The sequence below is a fragment of the Euleptes europaea genome, chromosome 13 (genome assembly GCF_029931775.1).
Source record: "Euleptes europaea isolate rEulEur1 chromosome 13, rEulEur1.hap1, whole genome shotgun sequence".
In the NCBI taxonomy this organism is placed as follows: Eukaryota; Metazoa; Chordata; class Lepidosauria; order Squamata; family Sphaerodactylidae; genus Euleptes; species Euleptes europaea.
The window spans coordinates 15237791-15255558 of NC_079324.1; the positions used below are offsets into that span (position 1 = coordinate 15237791).

The 17768-nt window shown below is 49.3% G+C and overlaps 1 protein-coding gene across 1 annotated transcript in view; it reads right to left on the reverse strand.

Moving 5' to 3' along the window:
• Positions 1-16623, reverse strand: part of LOC130485820 (uncharacterized protein K02A2.6-like) — an 82791-nt gene extending 66168 nt beyond the window's left edge. Inside the window, exons 1-3 of the mRNA XM_056858965.1 lie at positions 16265-16623; positions 13660-15727; positions 12572-13611 (exon numbers count right to left, since the gene is read on the reverse strand). Of these exons, the coding sequence (XP_056714943.1) occupies positions 12572-13611; positions 13660-15727; positions 16265-16623 (3467 nt within the window). The remainder of the gene's footprint in view (positions 1-12571; positions 13612-13659; positions 15728-16264) is intronic.
• Between the last annotated feature and the right edge of the window lie 1145 nt (positions 16624-17768).

Here is a 17768-nt window from a genome sequence, read left to right on the forward strand (position 1 = left end):
ATTTTGAGACGGGATGAATTATTCGGTTGTGATTGTTTTATTATTCGACTGCTAGCCACTGAAGGACCAACACCTGTTTTTGCAAAGAGGGGTGGGACTATTTTAACATATAAATAAAAATCTCTCCAAAACAGTCCCATGTTTTTTTGTTTTTATATTTTGTAAATGTCCTGTGAAGATCACTGTCAGAAACGGAAATCAGGCCAATTTAGTGTATCGACCTCATCAGACTCTTCTCCTGTTGGCTACAGATCATGTTGTGATCTTTATATGTACATTTCATTTATTTTTCTTTCCAAAAAGAAAAGCACACAGATATTGGTAAGCAGTCGGACATAATTTGATTTAAAAGGACTGAATTAAACCAGCATTGTAAATGTAACCTGATCGCGCTCTTTTTTTTTTAAGGACATTGTTTCATTAAACCTTTGTACGCAATATGGTTTTACCAAATTGAGACTGATGGAACATTTTTGTTCAAACAGGGCTGGAAGCAGATTTTTTTCAAAAATGCAAATAGCTTATTTTTCAGTCACTTTAGATTTTCATTACATAAAGCCCTGATTGTAATCCTTCTCTTCATGCAGGTTGCAATCTATTGAGAACATCTCGGTGCCGGTCCTGTGGAAATGAATGGCAATTGAATGCTTCCCATGTATGAAATGAAGGCAAGTCGAATACCTCCCATTAATTTGAGCAAGGTTTGTACGAGGAAAAGTCGCAAAGGATAATGCTAACATCATTCTGAAAGAAAGAAAAAAGAAAGAAAGACAATCCCATGGGATGAGGCACCGCTATATAAAAATCCACATGAGAATATGTGTGGTATGGTGTAGTGGTTAGGAGTGGTGGACTGTAACCTGGAGAACCGGGTTTGATTCCCCGCCCCTCCACATGACACCTGATGGGTGATGCTGGGCTAGTCACAATTATCTCGGAACTCTCTCAGCCCCACCAACGTAAGGGGGTTTACCGCACTTTGTATTCCCAGCGATGTATTAAGACTTTGAAAATGTTATAAAAAACATCGCTTTAAAAGGGTTTTTGGATGCCACAGCTTATAAATGGTTGGAAGACTTCTTCACAGCTAAAGGGGCCAAACAAAGTGCAAACAGTATTTTTTATAACATTTTCAAACTCTTAATACATCGCTGGGAATACAAGTGCGGTAACCGCCAAGGTGTCTGTTGTGGGGAGGGGAAGGGGAGGTGATTGTAAACCAGTTTGAGACTCCTTAAAGGTAGAGAAAATCAGGATATAAAAACCAACTTCTTCTTCTATATGCTTTGCACAGGTTCAGTCTCTAGTATCTCCAGGGAAAGGCTTTTGTCTGTGTGAGCCTGTAGGGTTGCTGCAGTATTGAAGAAGAAGAGTTGGTTTTTATATGCTGACTTTCTCTACCACTTAAGGGAGAATCAAACCTACTTACAAGCACCTTCCCTTCCCCTCCCCACAACGGGCACCTTGTGAGATAGGTGGGGCTGAGAGAGCTCTAAGAGAGCTGTGACTAGCCCAAAGTCACCCAGCTGGCTTCATGTGGGGAAACCAACCCAGTTCACCAGATTAGTGTCATGTGGAAGAGTGGGGAATCAAACTCAGTTCTCCAGATTAGAGTGCACCGCTCCAAACCACCGCTGTTAACCACTACACCATGCTGGCGCTCAAGATAGGCTAATGATCTGATTCAGCAGCTTCATATCTTCAACTGTCCCTGTTAATTTACCAGAGAAATTCTTCATTCCCTGTGAGTGGAGCCAGTTCTTTGCACAAGCCAGAAAAGCAGTTACTAGAGATGGTATAATGAAAAGAACCCCACCAAGTGCAAGCTTCCCCCTCCTAGCTGCAAGTCTAGCCACCTCTGGAAGACTTCTCTATAATTGTCCTCCAACTGTCACAGAAAAGCCACTGTATACTATTAGGTCTTTGTGATGGCTAAAGCTGTAGCCAAGAGCCTCAAGTAGAATATCCCTCAAATAAGGTTGCCAGCTCTGGGTTGGGAATACCTGGAGATTTGGGGGGGTGGAGACTGAGGAGGTCAGGGTATGGGGAGAGAAGGGACTTCAGTGGGGTATAATACCTAGAGTTGCCAACCTCCAGGTACTAAACTACAAAAGAGGCTAGGTACTGTAAGGATAATTACTAAAGAAGGAAGACAGTACCCAAAAACAAGTTGCTAACAAGTAGTGCTATATTACAACAAATGATGTGACGAAATAGGACAAACATACACCAACATATGTACATACACCTACATGGTATGAAGACCAAAGTATCAACACCTGGTATGAATATCAACTTTAAAGATCTGCTTGGAACCTTCATGGTCCTCAAATTTTTCTCCTACTATGGTTTTGTAATTATCTGCATTGTGCATTGGGCTGATGAAGCCAAAAGCGAAACGTGTCAAATTGATCTGGATAACACGTCCTGAAGACCCCCACATTATCAATCCTGGACTCAAGCCTTCACTGCTTCCTTGGAACGGCTTTTTGCCCATTTGAACTTACCAAAGGCTTTTGCCTTTTGAACTGTGTTTATATTGCTTGATGACTTGCTGTGTTGATATTCATATCAGGTGTTGATACTTTGGTCTTCATACCATGTAGGTGTATGTACATATGTTGGTGTATGTTTGTCCTATTTCGTCACATCACTTGTTGTAATATAGCACTACTTGTTAGCAACTTGTTTTTGGGTACTTTCTTCCTTCTTTAGTAACCTCCAGGTACTAGCTGGAGATCTCCTGCTATTACAACTGATCTACAGCCGGTAGAGATCTGTTCACCTGGAGAAAATGGCCACTTTGGCAATTGGACTCTATGGCATTGAAGACCTTCCCCTCCCCAAACCCCACCCTTCTCAGGCTCCACCCCAAAAACCTCCCGCTAGTGGCTAAAAGGGACCTGGCAACCCTAATAATACCAGAGTCCACCTTCCAAAGTGGCCATTTTCTCCAGGGAAATTGATCTCTATCACGGGGAGATCAGTTGTAACCCTGGGAGATCTCCAGCCACCACATGGAGGTTGGCAACCCTGACCTCAAATGTGAAGCCTAGCAAATTATGCTGACACCTCACCCCCTTTTAAGTTACAGAGGCCTGCAAAGAAACTGGCATAAAATTAATCATTTTAAAGGAATTTTCTTGCGGGGGGGGGGGGGAAGTGCCCTCTGAATATTTGCCCCCGGGGGGTTCAGTGCTGAATGCATTTAATATTGGCTACTTCTTTTCGCTGCCCACTTTGAATGACTAGAGGCTATAATGGAAATTTTGGAGGATGGGAAACGGAGAAGAGGCGTTTGCATAAGGAAAGGGCTTTTTCAAACTTCTCTAAGCACTTCTTTAGTGATAGAGCAGAACTCTCAGCCCATGCGGAGGCAGGCAATGGCAGACCACCTCCGAACGAATGTCTCTTGCCTTGCAAACCCTACTGGGTTGCCATAAGTTGGCTGCAACTAAGCAGCACTTTACACACGCACACAAGAGTTGAAATCGGCCATCTTACCTTGCTATATTAGGTGTCATTCATATGCACCTGCTGATTGGCTTCTTTGCACTTATTGTTAACTATCTCATATTTAGTTATGATCGATATTTTCTACAAATATTCACTACTGTGATAAGCAAACCAGATTTCTCTGGATCAAAGTCTCAAAAGAAGACTTGGTGAGACTTCTTGGTGAGTAACTTGGGCTTTTTCATATTCCCTAAAAGCAGTGAGACAAAAAGCTGAAAACTGATTTGATTTTTTAAAACTATAATTTGTTACAATATGATTAAGCAACACTAGGAACTTTGATAATTTTAACATTTTATCATCACAGTAATTATTTTACTGCCTGTACTTAATGCCTGTATTTTCTTCTGTCTTGCTTAATCAAGAGAACACTCTCTTTTCTTAATAAAAGATAAACATTTCTGTAGGTTTCCCACCTGGTTTGCTGTTAAAAGTTCAAAGCACCGAACTCTCCCCTTTTATTTTTTGTATTATCGGAATTAAAGGTTGTTAATCACTCCTTAATAGATAAATCCTGGAGTACTCTGCTTAACAGTTTCACATAGGCAATGGCTTTAAAAGTGTTTAGTTCAGGTCCTCTAACTGGATGCTGGAAGGAATCTCTCATTACAAAGGCAAATCTCAAGAGGGAGAGCATTTCAAGGTGAGTTGCCACCACCAGAAAAAGCCGTGTCTCAGTTTCCCACCCATCTCATCTCTCCATGAGGGAGCACAAAGAGTCGGCCATGATAATGGGATCTTAACCGGCGGGCAAGACAATACAAGAGAAGTTCGTCCTGAGAGCCAGCGTGGTGTGGTGGTTAAGAGCGGTGGTTTGGAACGGTGGACTCTAATCTGGAGAAATGGGTTTGATTCCCCACTCCTCCACGTGAGCGACCGATTCTAATCTGGAGAACCAGGTTGGTTTCCCTGCTCCGACACATGAAGCCAGCTGGGTGACCTTGGGCTAGTCACGGCTCTCTTAGAGCTCCCTCAGCCCCACCTACCTCACAGGGTGTCTGTTGTGGGGAAGGAAAGAGAAGGTGATTGTAAGCCTGTTTGATTCTTCCTTAAGTGGTAGAGAAAGTCGGCATATAAAAACCAACTCTTCTTCTTCCTCCTCCTCCTCTTCTTCATGTTGGCATGTCAGGCAGCAACCTCAGATTCTCCCTTTAAAACTGCTGCTGCATAAGAACATTGAGAACTCATTGGAGTAATCTAGCATTTGGAGTTGCCAACTTATTTTTCTGACTGGGCTTCTACTTTTTAGCAGATTCTGCTTATCAGGCAGAATTTACCAGGTTGGAGGTGAGGAAATTTTCATTCACCAGGCTGCTGGTAAAGGCACAAGAGCTGGAAGAGTTAGCATCAAGTTCACACACTCCCCCCCCCCAAGGAGCTCAGGAAAGCTTATGTAGCGCTGCTTTAATCCTCACAACAACCCTGTGAGGTAGGCTGAGATAAAATAGCTATTCCAAGGCCACACAGTGAGTCTCATGGCAGTGTGGGGGTTTGAATTGAAATCTCCCAGGTTCTAGTCTGACACTCTAGTTCTCTAGAGGGTCGATAAAAGCTTGGAGCTGGACTCACAGCTTGGAAATCTAACTGTAGATGAGGGAAATGCACTTCCGTTGATTTTACAAACGTTCAGTTGTTTTCCTTTTGCTAACATTGCTTACGGTTCTACGAGATTAGAGAAAAAACATTGGAGCCAACAATGTAAGCATGGGGGGGGGGGGACGCTAACATTTCCAGTAAAAAAAAAAACAACTTTGATGCTTTGACTGGCTTAAACTCTGTAAATCATAAAATTGTTATCAGATTTGATGGGCATTGCCTTGACGACCCTGAAAACTTCAGAATAAATAGGAAGGATCAGGTGAATATTTCTACAAACGTCAGTCAAAAAAAGCATGGCAAATTCATACACGAGGAGCCGTTAAACCGTTCTTTGTCCCAGGTTCCGGTATAACGTAGTACAACTGCAAACTTGTTCAGCATTTTGAGTGACTTGTTTAATTTCCATCTTAGGGAGATCCCAAAGGAAAAGGATAAAACATAACCTGGGGCCAGATGTATTTGCAATTCATAAAATCAGGGCTTCAAACTCCCCCCCCCCCAGAAACTAAAGCAATCCATTTGCTTATATATGGGAGAGCTCTCAAACCAAAGCAATGTAAAATCATCAGGATAACCAGCTTTGAATGGAAGCTTGTGGGGGGGGGGGGGAATATCCACAAGGAAAATCTGTCTCCCTTCTGTTTTCCTATGTATTACAGGTTCTGATTTCCTGACACTGATTTTTGCTGACACATGTGCGATGAAAACAAGTTAATAATTTTGAAATAACATGGACGCCCCAAATTTGAAACCATTATTTGGATTTGATGCATACCTTCAACATTTCGCAGCTGGACGTTTTTGAGTCACATTTGTGTAACACCCCAGGACTCATGCAGAAGATCATTTCCTCTCTTTCTCTAGGGTTGCCCACCGCCAGGTACTAGCTGGTGATCTCCTGCTATTACAACTGATCTGTAGCTGATAGAGATCAGTTCACCTGGAGAAAATGGCCGCTTTGGCAATTGGACTCTATGGCACTGAAGTCCCTCCCCTCCCCACCCCTGCCCTCCCCACCCCTGCCCACTGGTGGCGAATAGGGACCTAGCAACCCTAGGCAGAAGCTGTGGGTACTGTGAAAGGTTGAGAAGGAGGGCAAGTGGAGATAGCATGGGGAGGACCACCAGTGGCGGGGATGAGATTTCTCCCCCAACGCAGATCCTGACAGCTGCCCCACTTCTGGATATAATAATTACTAATGTCAATCTAGTGATCCAAGTTCATATTTCGGTGGGACCTCATGGGACATATTTATTGAGAGCCAGTGTGGTGTAGTGGTTAAGAGGCGGACTCTAATCTGGAGAACCAGGTTTGATTCCCCACTCCTCCCCATGAAGCCTGCTGGGTGATCTTCGGCCAGTTACAGTTCTCCAAGGACTCTCAGCCCATTCACAGGCAGGCAACGGCAAACCACCTCTGAAAGTCTCTTGCCTTGAAAACCTACAGGGTTGTCATAAGTCAGCTGTGACTTGACAGCACACACACATGCGCACAGCTTGAATCGTGTGAATGAAATAGAATGTAATTGGGAATCTGATCCTCAGTTTGCCCTTCCATTCAACACTGGCTTGTTTTGCTAAGAAACTTTGAAAAAGTCCATTGTAGCTGCTTTCTGGACCAGCGCCCAAAAGTGTCAGCCAAAGCAAACAGCAATCAATGAGAATTTTCTCATTCACGTCTTTTCCTATCAGTTTTGGACCCATTCTCAAATACAGAAATCCTGCAACCGTTTTGCATGCTGCTGCCAGAAATATTTTGTGGATTAACTGCGCCCCTGCTTCAACCTTGGCAGGGCAACAACCTCTCACATAAAGGCCGAGCGCTTATCTCAAGCTGTCTGGTAACGCACAACCTAATTTAAGAGGGCTTCGGTTTTTGAAAAGAATGACTAAAGCAGCCTTCCTGTTGACTCCATTGTGAAAAAGAGGGGCTCCTGGGTGAGGAGATAAATTACCAATCATAAAAATTCCACGCTATTTTCAAGATATTTTTGTTTTTTTTAAGATTAGCAATTTTCTCCAGTTTATGGTGAAAAAAATTGCATGTGTTTTTACACCGGCTGCTGAATTTTACCCCCAAAGCAGTCCAAAATAGATTTGGCTGCTTTCAGTCTCAAAGACCGCAAAGGAATTGGCTCAGTTCACACATTACACAAACTCATGGTTTAATTATTTAATGGTTATGTGATCATCTAAGCATGGGTCACTCCAGTAACTATGGCTAGTTAGAGTTCCTGTAACAAGGATCTGTGAGCCGTGATCTGAAGTTGGCTTATTAACCTCAGTTGCTCTTAACCAGGGGTCCCCAACATGGGTGCCTGAGGGCACCACAGTGCCCACAGACACCCATCCCAGTGCCTGCCAAGTGTTTTTAGAAAGAGTTGGTTTTTATATGCTGACTTTCTCAGCCACTTAAGGAAGAATCAAGCCAGCTTACTTCCCTTCCCCACAACAGACACCCTGTGAGGTAGGTGGGGCTGAGAGAGCTCTAAGAGAGCTGTGACCAGCCCAAGGCCACCCAGCTGGGCTTCATGTGTAGGGAGTGGGGAAACAAACCTGGTTCTCCAGATTAGAGTTCGCTGCTCTTAACCACTATGCCACAGTGGCTTTCAGCAACTTGGTGAGGCTCCAATTTTGAGCAGAAGGAGCGAAGCAGGGGAAGGAAGAGGAACAGACATCTAACTCTTTCTACAACTGTTATTTTCTCTGCTCCAACCCTGGCTGCTTATCACACACACATACGGACACCCCAGTTTCTCGATGCCACTTTACCCTTACGCGTAGACATTTGAAACTCACAAGAAGAAGAGTAGCTTAGGGGGAGGGAGTGTGGGGGTGCATCGTTCCTCAGCAGCTTCTCTGTTCAATCTTAAGGATGGTTCAATTTTTTATTGTTATGCTGATCAATGAGTGTATTTAGTAAATCTATCTAACTATGGTTCAATGGAAAGTATGAATGGGGACATCCTAGCTTACTCTGACCTTGTTCGCTGGCACTGCTCTCCCTGGCTACAAGACCAAGGCAATCAATTGAAACTGGCTTTTGCCAAAGCAAACAGGGTTTTGAGCAAACATTTGTGAGCTGAATCCTGGTTTCTTAAGCTAAGCATGGCTAAAATAAACCAGGGTCTTGTGTTCAAGGTTTTGTGAACCAAACCATGATGGGGAACAGCAAAATGTTCTTGGAATCTCTTGAAATTCATCGATGCCCATGCAGTGTTGTTTAATTGAGGCGCAGGTAGACAGCCATGCGCCCTCTGACTCCCCCCCCCCACCTCAAGAAAAGCAGCTTTGGGAGGCAGCGATTTTGAACAGAGAAGCTGCTGAGGAACGATGCACCCCCACACTCCCTCCCCCTAGCTACTCTTCTTCTTGTGAGGTTTCAAATGTCTACGCGTAAGGGTAAAGTGGCATCGAGAACTGGGGTGTCCGTATGTGTGTGTGATAAGCAGCCAGGGTTGGAGCAAGAAAATAACAGTTGTAGAAAGAGTTAGATGTCTGTTCCTCTTCCTTCCCCTGCTTCGCTCCTCTGCTCAAAATTGGAGCCTCACCAAGTTGCTGAAAGCCACTGTGGCATAGTGGTTAAGAGCAGCGAACTCTAATCTGGAGAACCAGGTTTGATTCCCCACTCCTCCACATGAAGCCAGCTGGGCTAGTCGACAGTCCTGTCCCGACTCTCTCTGCCCCACCTACCTCACAAGGTTGTCTGTTGTGGAGAGAGGAAGGGAAGGTGATTGTAATCCACTTTAAGACTCCTTAAAGGTAGAAAAACCCAAAGTATAAAAACCAGCTCTTTTTCTTCTGCTTCCTTCATGAAAATTTTTCATCAGGGCATGGTTGCTTGCTTTTGAGTGTGACGTATTTTGCTTCTTAGGGAGGATTCACACATGCATATGCACTGTTTGTAGCAGTGTTACTGCTAACTAAGGATGTGCAGTCCGAAATTTAACTGATTGACATCTGACATTTGAAAATACAGTGCATATTCCAAACTTGAACTAAATTATTTTTTACATTCAGAAACACCTGGAAACCTTGAACACATGAAGCTGCCTTGTACTGAATCAGACCCTTGGTCTATCAAAGTCAGCATTGTCTACTCAGACCGGCAGCATCTCTCCAGGGTCTCAGGTAGAGGTCTTTCACATCACCTACTTTCCTAGTCCCTTTAACTGGGAGTGCCGGGGATTGAACCTGGGATCTTATGCATGCCAAGCAGATGCTCTATCACTGAGCCACAGCCCCTTCTTTTCTAACAGTTATTGTGGAGTCTCTCATTCCTTGCTAGAGAATGCTGGAAAAGGAGGTAAAACCATCTTCACATATCAGTTATCCTTCTCTGCTATGGAGAATTCTAATTGCCTCTAGAATGGGGACATCTTGTCTTTCCTTCTTGAAATTTGGAAGGATCCCTTGGGCGAGGGGTGCTATCCTTAAAAATTTCACCCCAGTCAGGGGTGTTTGTGTGCCAGGAAGTGTGTGTTCCATTGCAACCCAGTAAAAAGCAACACTCAAAGTGATTTCCCTAATCTGACTTGCTGCTTTAACTCCATTAACCAAAGAATCTGACTCAAGTTTGTAAAACTACAAATGACGGGACAGTCAAAAGAAAGTTGTTCCTCCAACAACATATAATTGACTTGTGGAACTCGCTGCCAGTGGATGTAGTGATGGTCACCAGTATGGCTCTGAAAAGAGCCAGATACATTTATGCAGAGGAACTGGTAGCCATAATGATTAAATGGAACCTCCATCTTCAGAGGCAGTATGCCAATGAATATCAGTTGCTGGAGAAGGCAGCAAGTAGTCAACAGGGGGCATTATTTCCTTCATGTCCTATGGGTGGGCTTCTTGATGGCATCTGGTTGGAAACTTTGGGAGACAGGACTTTTATGGGACACTCCTAATCAAAGTTAGACCCTTCAAAGCCCATGGAAATCAAACCCGGCTCTTTGTGTGTTTTATTTGTAGAATTCAGTGTCCTGTCAGCCAGCTCCACCATAAATCACAGGGATAGCCTTAAAAAAGTCTTATCTAGGTGATCTTGGTTCCAGGCCAGGTAAATTTGGTTTGGGGAACCAAAACCAAACAAGTTAGCTGAGCAAATGAGCCATATGATTTGCCAGGGAAAATGGTCGAATATTCATTATTCAGCCCGTATACAGTGCCATCCTAATAACTCTTCCTGGGAGTAAACTGTTGAATAATATGGGGCTTACTTTTGAGTAGACCTGCTTAGGATTGCTCCCCTAGTGTGTTCATACCACTTCTGGAGGCAGAACGAGTCCAATTCCAGAAGAAACTCTCCAATATTGTTCAGAGCTTTATCCTTCAGGGCCTATGGTGCCTCCTTTGAGTTTCCCTGTCAAAATCAGCTACATCTAGCAATGAAAACCATCTTTGTAAAAAAAATAAAAAATACTGACCTTGTTTATCCATTATCCAAAGGTGGAGCGTCTTTTGCCAAGCACATACCCCACTTAATGTCGCTGAGATTGAGATTTATGGCCGAGGGAGGTGTTGAGCCACCAGACCAGATGGTTATTTACTAATTTGGGGGAGGGGGGTTCCTTTGGCATGGTTTTGAGATCTGAGCAAAACTGTCCACATTTTGCAAGCTCTCGAAGGCCACAAGTTTAACTGGCTCGTATATTAAAACCATTGCATGTTTTCCTTCTTGCCTTATTGAAAAAGATAATTTGATTTTTAGCAGTATAATTTACAGCCCATCAACTGATCATCTGCACAGCCGAAGCGAAGCTTTGGAAACTGAGATAATGCTGTAGGGAAAGGGTCTCTCCACCCCCCCTTCAATCCAGTGACCGAAATGACTTGGGAAAAGTACAGCTTGTTGGTTGTTGCAGCTACAGTTGGTTATTGTTTCCAGAACTGCATCTCTATCAAACCACATAATAAAGTAGGAAAACCTTTCAAAACGGCCGACATCCCCATTCAAATGCAAAGGTCGCCTGGACCGGCTTTGTAGGCATCAGCTGATGTTGCTAGGTGTCCGGCCATCACTTGCACTTATTTATTACTTTAAAATTAAAACCAGGAAATAATATTCAGCATCCCTTGGGGTCTACTCTAAAAGAGCATGGTTTCACTCGGCCTCGTACCGAGAGTTCATGAGGTTTTAATTTCCAATACAAAGAATATATCGCTCGCTTTACAGTTGACATCACTTTCTGCAGAAAGTAGCTGAGTGGATATTCCCCCCCTTCTTCCTCCTTTTTTGTTATAATGAGATATTATTTTATCCTGTTGTCAGATGTTTGTATTGGCAGTTCTCGTGCAAGATTAATGATCCTCGCCGCTTACGTTTCCAGTGTTGTTTGGAACAAAATGCTTCATAAAAAGTGACCATGAAAATGGAGAGTGAAGTCCCAAGGACAACTGAAGGTCTCCGTATCAACTCTGGACTGGACTGTTCCTGATCCAAAGTTGTCTGTCCTTTCCATTTTTGCATGTGTCTGCTTTCTCTTCCTTACAGTGTTTATATTTTCAAGTTGTTGTTCCCTGGCACAAGCAAAGGGTCAAACAGCAAAATAAAACAGAGTCATGAAACTGCAGAGAGAGTCTGCATATCCAGGAGTACGGAGCCTTGAACATCCAGGATTATGGCACTCATCCATGGCTGAAGGACTGCGCCAATGTGTAAGAGTATGATATATTTACATGGGCTTTCAGAGCACCGCAGAACCAGATGGGATAGTAGCATATTGCTGAACTGCCAAATGGGAACGCCAATCAAGGCGGCCAGCGAAGACCTGAGAATCGCACTCCCTCAGGCCAATGGAAATCTTCTTTCGCCTCCTGTGAAAGTGACACAGCTCTCCGGACAGACAGCTCCAGCTGCAGCTTGCGTTAGGGGAGGCGCACGAGAGCTTTGTGGGCCTTCCAGAAGAGAGGGCTTCCTCGAGACCTTTTAGAAAAACAACACGAAGCATCAGCCCTCTATAAAATGCAAACGATTGTCCCGGGAAGCATTAAGAGATGCAGCTTAAGTACGGAGCTTCTGCAGCTGCTCTCTGGCTCCTACATCTTGCCCTGGAGGTGTGTGTGTGTGGGGGGAGAATGCAGCAGAGCAGAATCATCACTGTTAAGTCCGCGTGGGGAGGACACACGAGGTCGAGACGGAGTTCCAACAACAACACAGCTTTATTGATTTCAGCAATAACAGATGGAACTGGGGAACTAGACAACCTGGCCCTGCTTATATGCTCCCCTGGTCCCAGGTGGCCGCTCCCCCCCTGATCCGTGATAGGGGGAAAACAACCCCCAGGTCACCAATAGCATGACCTGGCTTAGGGCCAATAGGATGTGTTGGCTGTGGCCAATCATGCGAGCAGGGCTTAGGATCCTTCGCCCAGGACTCAAGCTCCTGGGCTTCCTTCGCTATGGTCTTAACTGATGCCCATACATTACACCCCTCCCCCCTAAGTCCAAACACTCACGAGCACACAAAGTCTTTCAGGTGGCGGGGTCGTGTTCGTAACCGCTGCGACCTACGCGGTACCAGAACTGGTGTTGTGGGTGGTGGGGCCGCGTCTGTGGCAGCAGTCGGCCCGGGGTCGCAGGAGGTGGGAGAAACGGCTTCCAGGAGCTCTCTGTGCATGCCGGCAGACAGGCGCTCCTTGCTCGGCTCGCTCTCCCCTGGGGTGGCTTGTTCCGGCACTCTGGGAAGCTCTGGAGCTTCTGTGGCAGCGGCGCGGTCGGGCTCGTCAGCCAGTCGGCGGCGCAGCTGATCGATGTGTCGCCGGAGGACTCGACCCTCGGGGGTGGCAACCCGATAGGATACTGGGCCGGTTGCGTCCTGCACGGTAGCCGGAATCCAGGCTGGGCCCATTCCATAGTTACGGGCATAGACGGGGGCATCCTGCTCCACGACCCGTGGGGTTGCTGGTTCTTCTCGGTGGCGAGGGCGTTCTGGCGCAAGGTCGGGGTGTAGCCGGTCAAGTGGCGTTTTTGGCCGGCGGCCCATGAGGAGCTCCGCGGGGCTTTTTCCGGTGGTGGAGTTGGGCGTGGTGTGCTGGTACAGGAGGAATTCTGCCAGCCCCCTGTCCCAGTCGTTGCGCTCAATGCGCCGCATCGCTTCCTTGGTCGTGCGGACCATTCTCTCTGCCTGTCCGTTAGTGGCAGGGTGGAACGGGGCCGAGGTCGTGTGGCGGATTCCATTTTTGGCCAGGAACTCTTGGAACTCCGCGGACGTGAATTGGGCCCCGTTGTCGGAGACCACCGTGTCTGGCAACCCATGGGTGGCAAAAAGCTTCCGCAGTTCTCGAACCACCACTCGCGAGGTCATAGAGCATACATCAGAAACCTCCAGCCACTTGGAGTAGGAGTCCACCACGATCAGGAAAGTTTTGCCCTGGAACGGGCCGGCGAAGTCGATGTGGAGGCGGGACCAGGGCTTGTGGGTGGACTCCCAATGGTGGGTCGGGGCTCGCGGCATCTCGGGCCGCGACTCTTGGCACGGCTGGCAGCGGCTCACCCACTCTTCCACAGCAGCGTCTATGCCCGGCCACCACACATAGCTCCTCGCCAGGGCCTTCATGCGCACTATTCCTGGGTGGCAGGCATGCAGGGCGTCCAGGACCTTGGTGCGCAGTTTGGCTGGAACCACGACGCGGTTCCCCCAGAGCAGACACCCCTTGTTCAGCGAGAGTTCATGCTGCCGCGTGAAAAAGGGCTTGAATTCGCCCTCCGGCCTGGCCGCCGGCCACCCCTTCCCCACCCAGTTCAAAACGCGGGCGAGGGTGCGGTCCTTCGCAGTGTGAGCCGCAATGTCCGAGGCATGCAAAGGCGGTTCAGGCAGGGTCTCCAGCAGCATGACGTTGTAGGCCGGGGACGGGTCCGGGTCGGAGTCCTTGAGCGGCAAACGGCTGAGTGCGTCGGCGTTCGCGATGCTGGACCCGGGGCGGTGCAGTAGCCGGAAGTCGTAGGCGTTGAGAAAAATCGACCACCGGAGCATGCGGGGGGACAGGATTTGTGGTGTCTGACGATCCGGCACGAACAACCCCAAAAGTGGCTTGTGGTCGGTGATGATGGAGAAGGGGCGGCCATAAACGTAGTCGTGGAACTTCTTCACGCCGGCCACGACGGCGAGCGCCTCCCGGTCGATTTGCGCGTAGTTCCTCTCTGCAGCGGAGAGGGTCCGGGAGTAGAAGGCAATCGGGGCCTCCCGACCGCCTGGCAGCTGGTGGCTCAGAACCGCTCCGACACCGTAGGGCGAGGCATCGCATGTTAACACAACGGGAAGCTTCTCATCGAAATGGACGAGCAAGCTGGAGGGAGACAGGAGGTCTTTGGTAGCCTCGAACGCCCGTTGATGCGACTTACCCCACGCCCACGGGGAGGATTTGTCCAAGAGCCGGTGGAGCGGCTCGGCAACCGACGCCTTGTTAGGGAGGAAGGCGTGGTAAAAGTTCAGCAGGCCGAGGAACGACTGGAGTTCCTGTTTGCTTTGGGGCGGCGGGGCGTTGTGGATCGCCTTGATCTTGTCGGGCGTGGGATGGATGCCCTCTGCGTCGATCAAGTAGCCCAGGAACTCCACCTGCGGCAGGCCCAGCTGGCACTTCTCTCGCTTGACCGTCAACCCGGCATCTCGGAAACAGCGGAGCACCCGGCGGACGCGATCCAGGAGCTCGTCCTCGGAGCTTGCGGCAATCAAGACGTCATCGAAGTACGGGACGACGCCAGGCAAGCCCTTCAGGAGGTCTTCCATCAAATTCTGGAAGATGCCCGGGGCCGTGCTGACCCCGAACTGTAGGCGCGTCACCCGGAAGGCACCCCGGTGAGTGACAATCGTCTGCGCCTCAGCCGACTCGGGGTCCACGGGCAGCTGCTGGTAAGCCTGAGCGAGGTCCAGTTTGGCAAACACCTGACCCCCAGCAAGGGAGGCCAGGAGGTGGCTGACAACGGGCACGGGGTAGGCGTGCGGCCGCAGCGCAGTATTAATAGTACATTTGTAGTCCGCGCAGATGCGGACGTCCCCGTTGGGCTTGAGCGGCGTCACAATTGGGGTCTCCCAGGGGGCGTTGGGGACCGGTACCAGTACCCCCTGAGCGACGAGACGGTCAAGCTCCGCGTCGATCCGGGGCTTGAGGGCGAAGGGGACGCGGCGAGGCTTGAGGCGGATGGGTGCAGCGGCGGGGTTGACGTGCAGGCGGACCGGCGGCCCCTTGTAGCAGCCCAGTGGGCCCTTCCACACGTCCTCAAACTCCGCCCAAACGTCGTTGAGGGCGGCCTGGCTGATGTGGTGGATGCCGCCGATGTGAAGGCCGAGCGCCGGAAACCAGTCGAGCCCCAGGAGGCTCGCGCGAGGCCCCTCGACCACGATGAGGCGGAGGCACCCGGAACGGGCCCGGAATTGAACGGGTACGCGGGCCTCCCCCCGGACCGGCACCCGGCGCCGCTGATAGTCCCAAATGGTGACGCGGGATGGACGCAGCTCGGGGAGGGAGGCAGAGCGACGGCCCAGGTCGCGGTACGTGTCCATCGATATAATGGAGAGAGCCGACCCGGAGTCCACTTCCATCTCGCAAGGCGCACCGCCGATCTTGATGACGATGGCGACCTTGTCTGCCCCGTGCACCTTGTGGAGGGAGACGCTGTGCAGCTCGGTATCGCGGCGACCCCGGCGGCCGCTGGAGGGCTCGTCAGCGTCCAAGTCGTGGGTGGGGCGCGGGGCGCCGTCTTTCCTGGCTGGGCGCGAGGACCGACCCTTCGGCGCCGAGCGACAGACTTTGGCAATGTGGCCGACCCTGCCGCAAGCCCGGCAAGAGGCGTCGCGGAACCGGCAGGAGTGGCGGTCGTGTCGCCCGCCACAGCTCGCGCAAGGTCGGTCTGTGGTGCCCCGAGCCCGGCGCCCCTGAGAGGCCCCGCGGTCGCTCAGTTTGTGAGCCTCGTCCTCGTCGCTGGAGGCTGCATCGCTGGCGCTTTCGTGGTGGACTGGAACCGGATCGCGGGGAATCGGTGTGGCCCGGTCACCCAGACGTCCGGGCCGGGCGGAGGATTCGGCCGCGGTGGCTTCCTCGATGGCTGCAGTCAGCGCGAGGTCCTTCTTGGCGAGGAGCCGGCTCCGCAACTTGTCGCTCAGCAGGCCAAACACGAAGCGGTCGCACAGCCGGTCGTTGAGGTCTGGGAACTCGCAGGAACGGGCGGCCGTGCGTAGAGCGGCAATGTATGCAGCTGCCGATTCCCCTGGTCCCTGGTCCCGCAGGTGGAACGCCAAGCGGCGAGTGGCCCGAGTTGGCTGGGGGTTGAAATGGCTCCCCAGCGCCGCCATGATCGCCGGAAATGGCGTCTCCTCCAGTTCGGCGGGAGCCAGCAGGGACTGAGCGAGGTCGAAGGTCTGGGCCCCGCACACGCTGAGGAAGGCGGAGCGCTTCTTCCCGACATCGGTGATATCGTTGGCGTCGAGGTAGAAGGCCAGCCGGCTCGCGTAGCTCTTCCAGCCGCCCGGTTTGGTGGGGTCGAATTCTTCCAGAGACCCCCGGGTAGCCATGTCAGCGAAGTGTTGCGTCTCAGGTGTGTCGTAGTGAATTCAGCAAGGGCAAGCCGGCCTGCCTACCGGGCACCGTGAAGTCGCGGCGACTCGCAGGAGATTTCAGCGCGAGTGATTTCGGTAGCAAGCCGGACTGCCTACCAGCCTTCGTCGCCACTGTTAAGTCCGCGTGGGGAGGACACACGAGGTCGAGACGGAGTTCCAACAACAACACAGCTTTATTGATTTCAGCAATAACAGATGGAACTGGGGAACTAGACAACCTGGCCCTGCTTATATGCTCCCCTGGTCCCAGGTGGCCGCTCCCCCCCTGATCCGTGATAGGGGGAAAACAACCCCCAGGTCACCAATAGCATGACCTGGCTTAGGGCCAATAGGATGTGTTGGCTGTGGCCAATCATGCGAGCAGGGCTTAGGATCCTTCGCCCAGGACTCAAGCTCCTGGGCTTCCTTCGCTATGGTCTTAACTGATGCCCATACATTACAATCACATTCATCCCAGAGGCAAGAAGAGTCCCCATGGGGGCTTGAGGAAAGGAGAAAATGGGTGGGCTTCACTTTCCTAAGGAATGTATTGCATTGGAAGTCCAGGCTGTGAGCGTTGCTATCCAAGCGGATTGGCTGCTCTTTCAAAGCTAAATCTTTTCAGCTGCCACGGCTTCCACTCATGATCCCTGGAAACTCTTGATTGTTTTTACAAATGCTGTGGATGAAGGGGAGGAGGAGGAGAAAAATGAACGCACTGGCCGTGTAAGGAGGACATGGAATCCTCAAAATTGGCACCTCTGTTAAGTCACCTTGATGACGGCTTCTCCTCTGAATATCTCTGGTATCCTTGGATTTACCATACCAGCCCTGTTCACAAGTTACAGTGAACACATGTTCAGTCCCTGAACAGAGTACCCTTGATTGTTTTTAATACAGACACAGGGTCATTCTCATGTTACATTCGACACAATCACAGCTGAACCTGTGATACAAACCGCACATTAATACAGGTGTCTCTGGTTTCAGTTGCAAAGCAAATGAATGTTGGCTCTTTTTTTACCAACAGATGTATATATGGTCACTGTAATGTGTGGACAGTTGTACAATGCAGAAGAAGAAGTTGGTTTTCATACCCTACTTTTCTCTAGGAGTCTCAA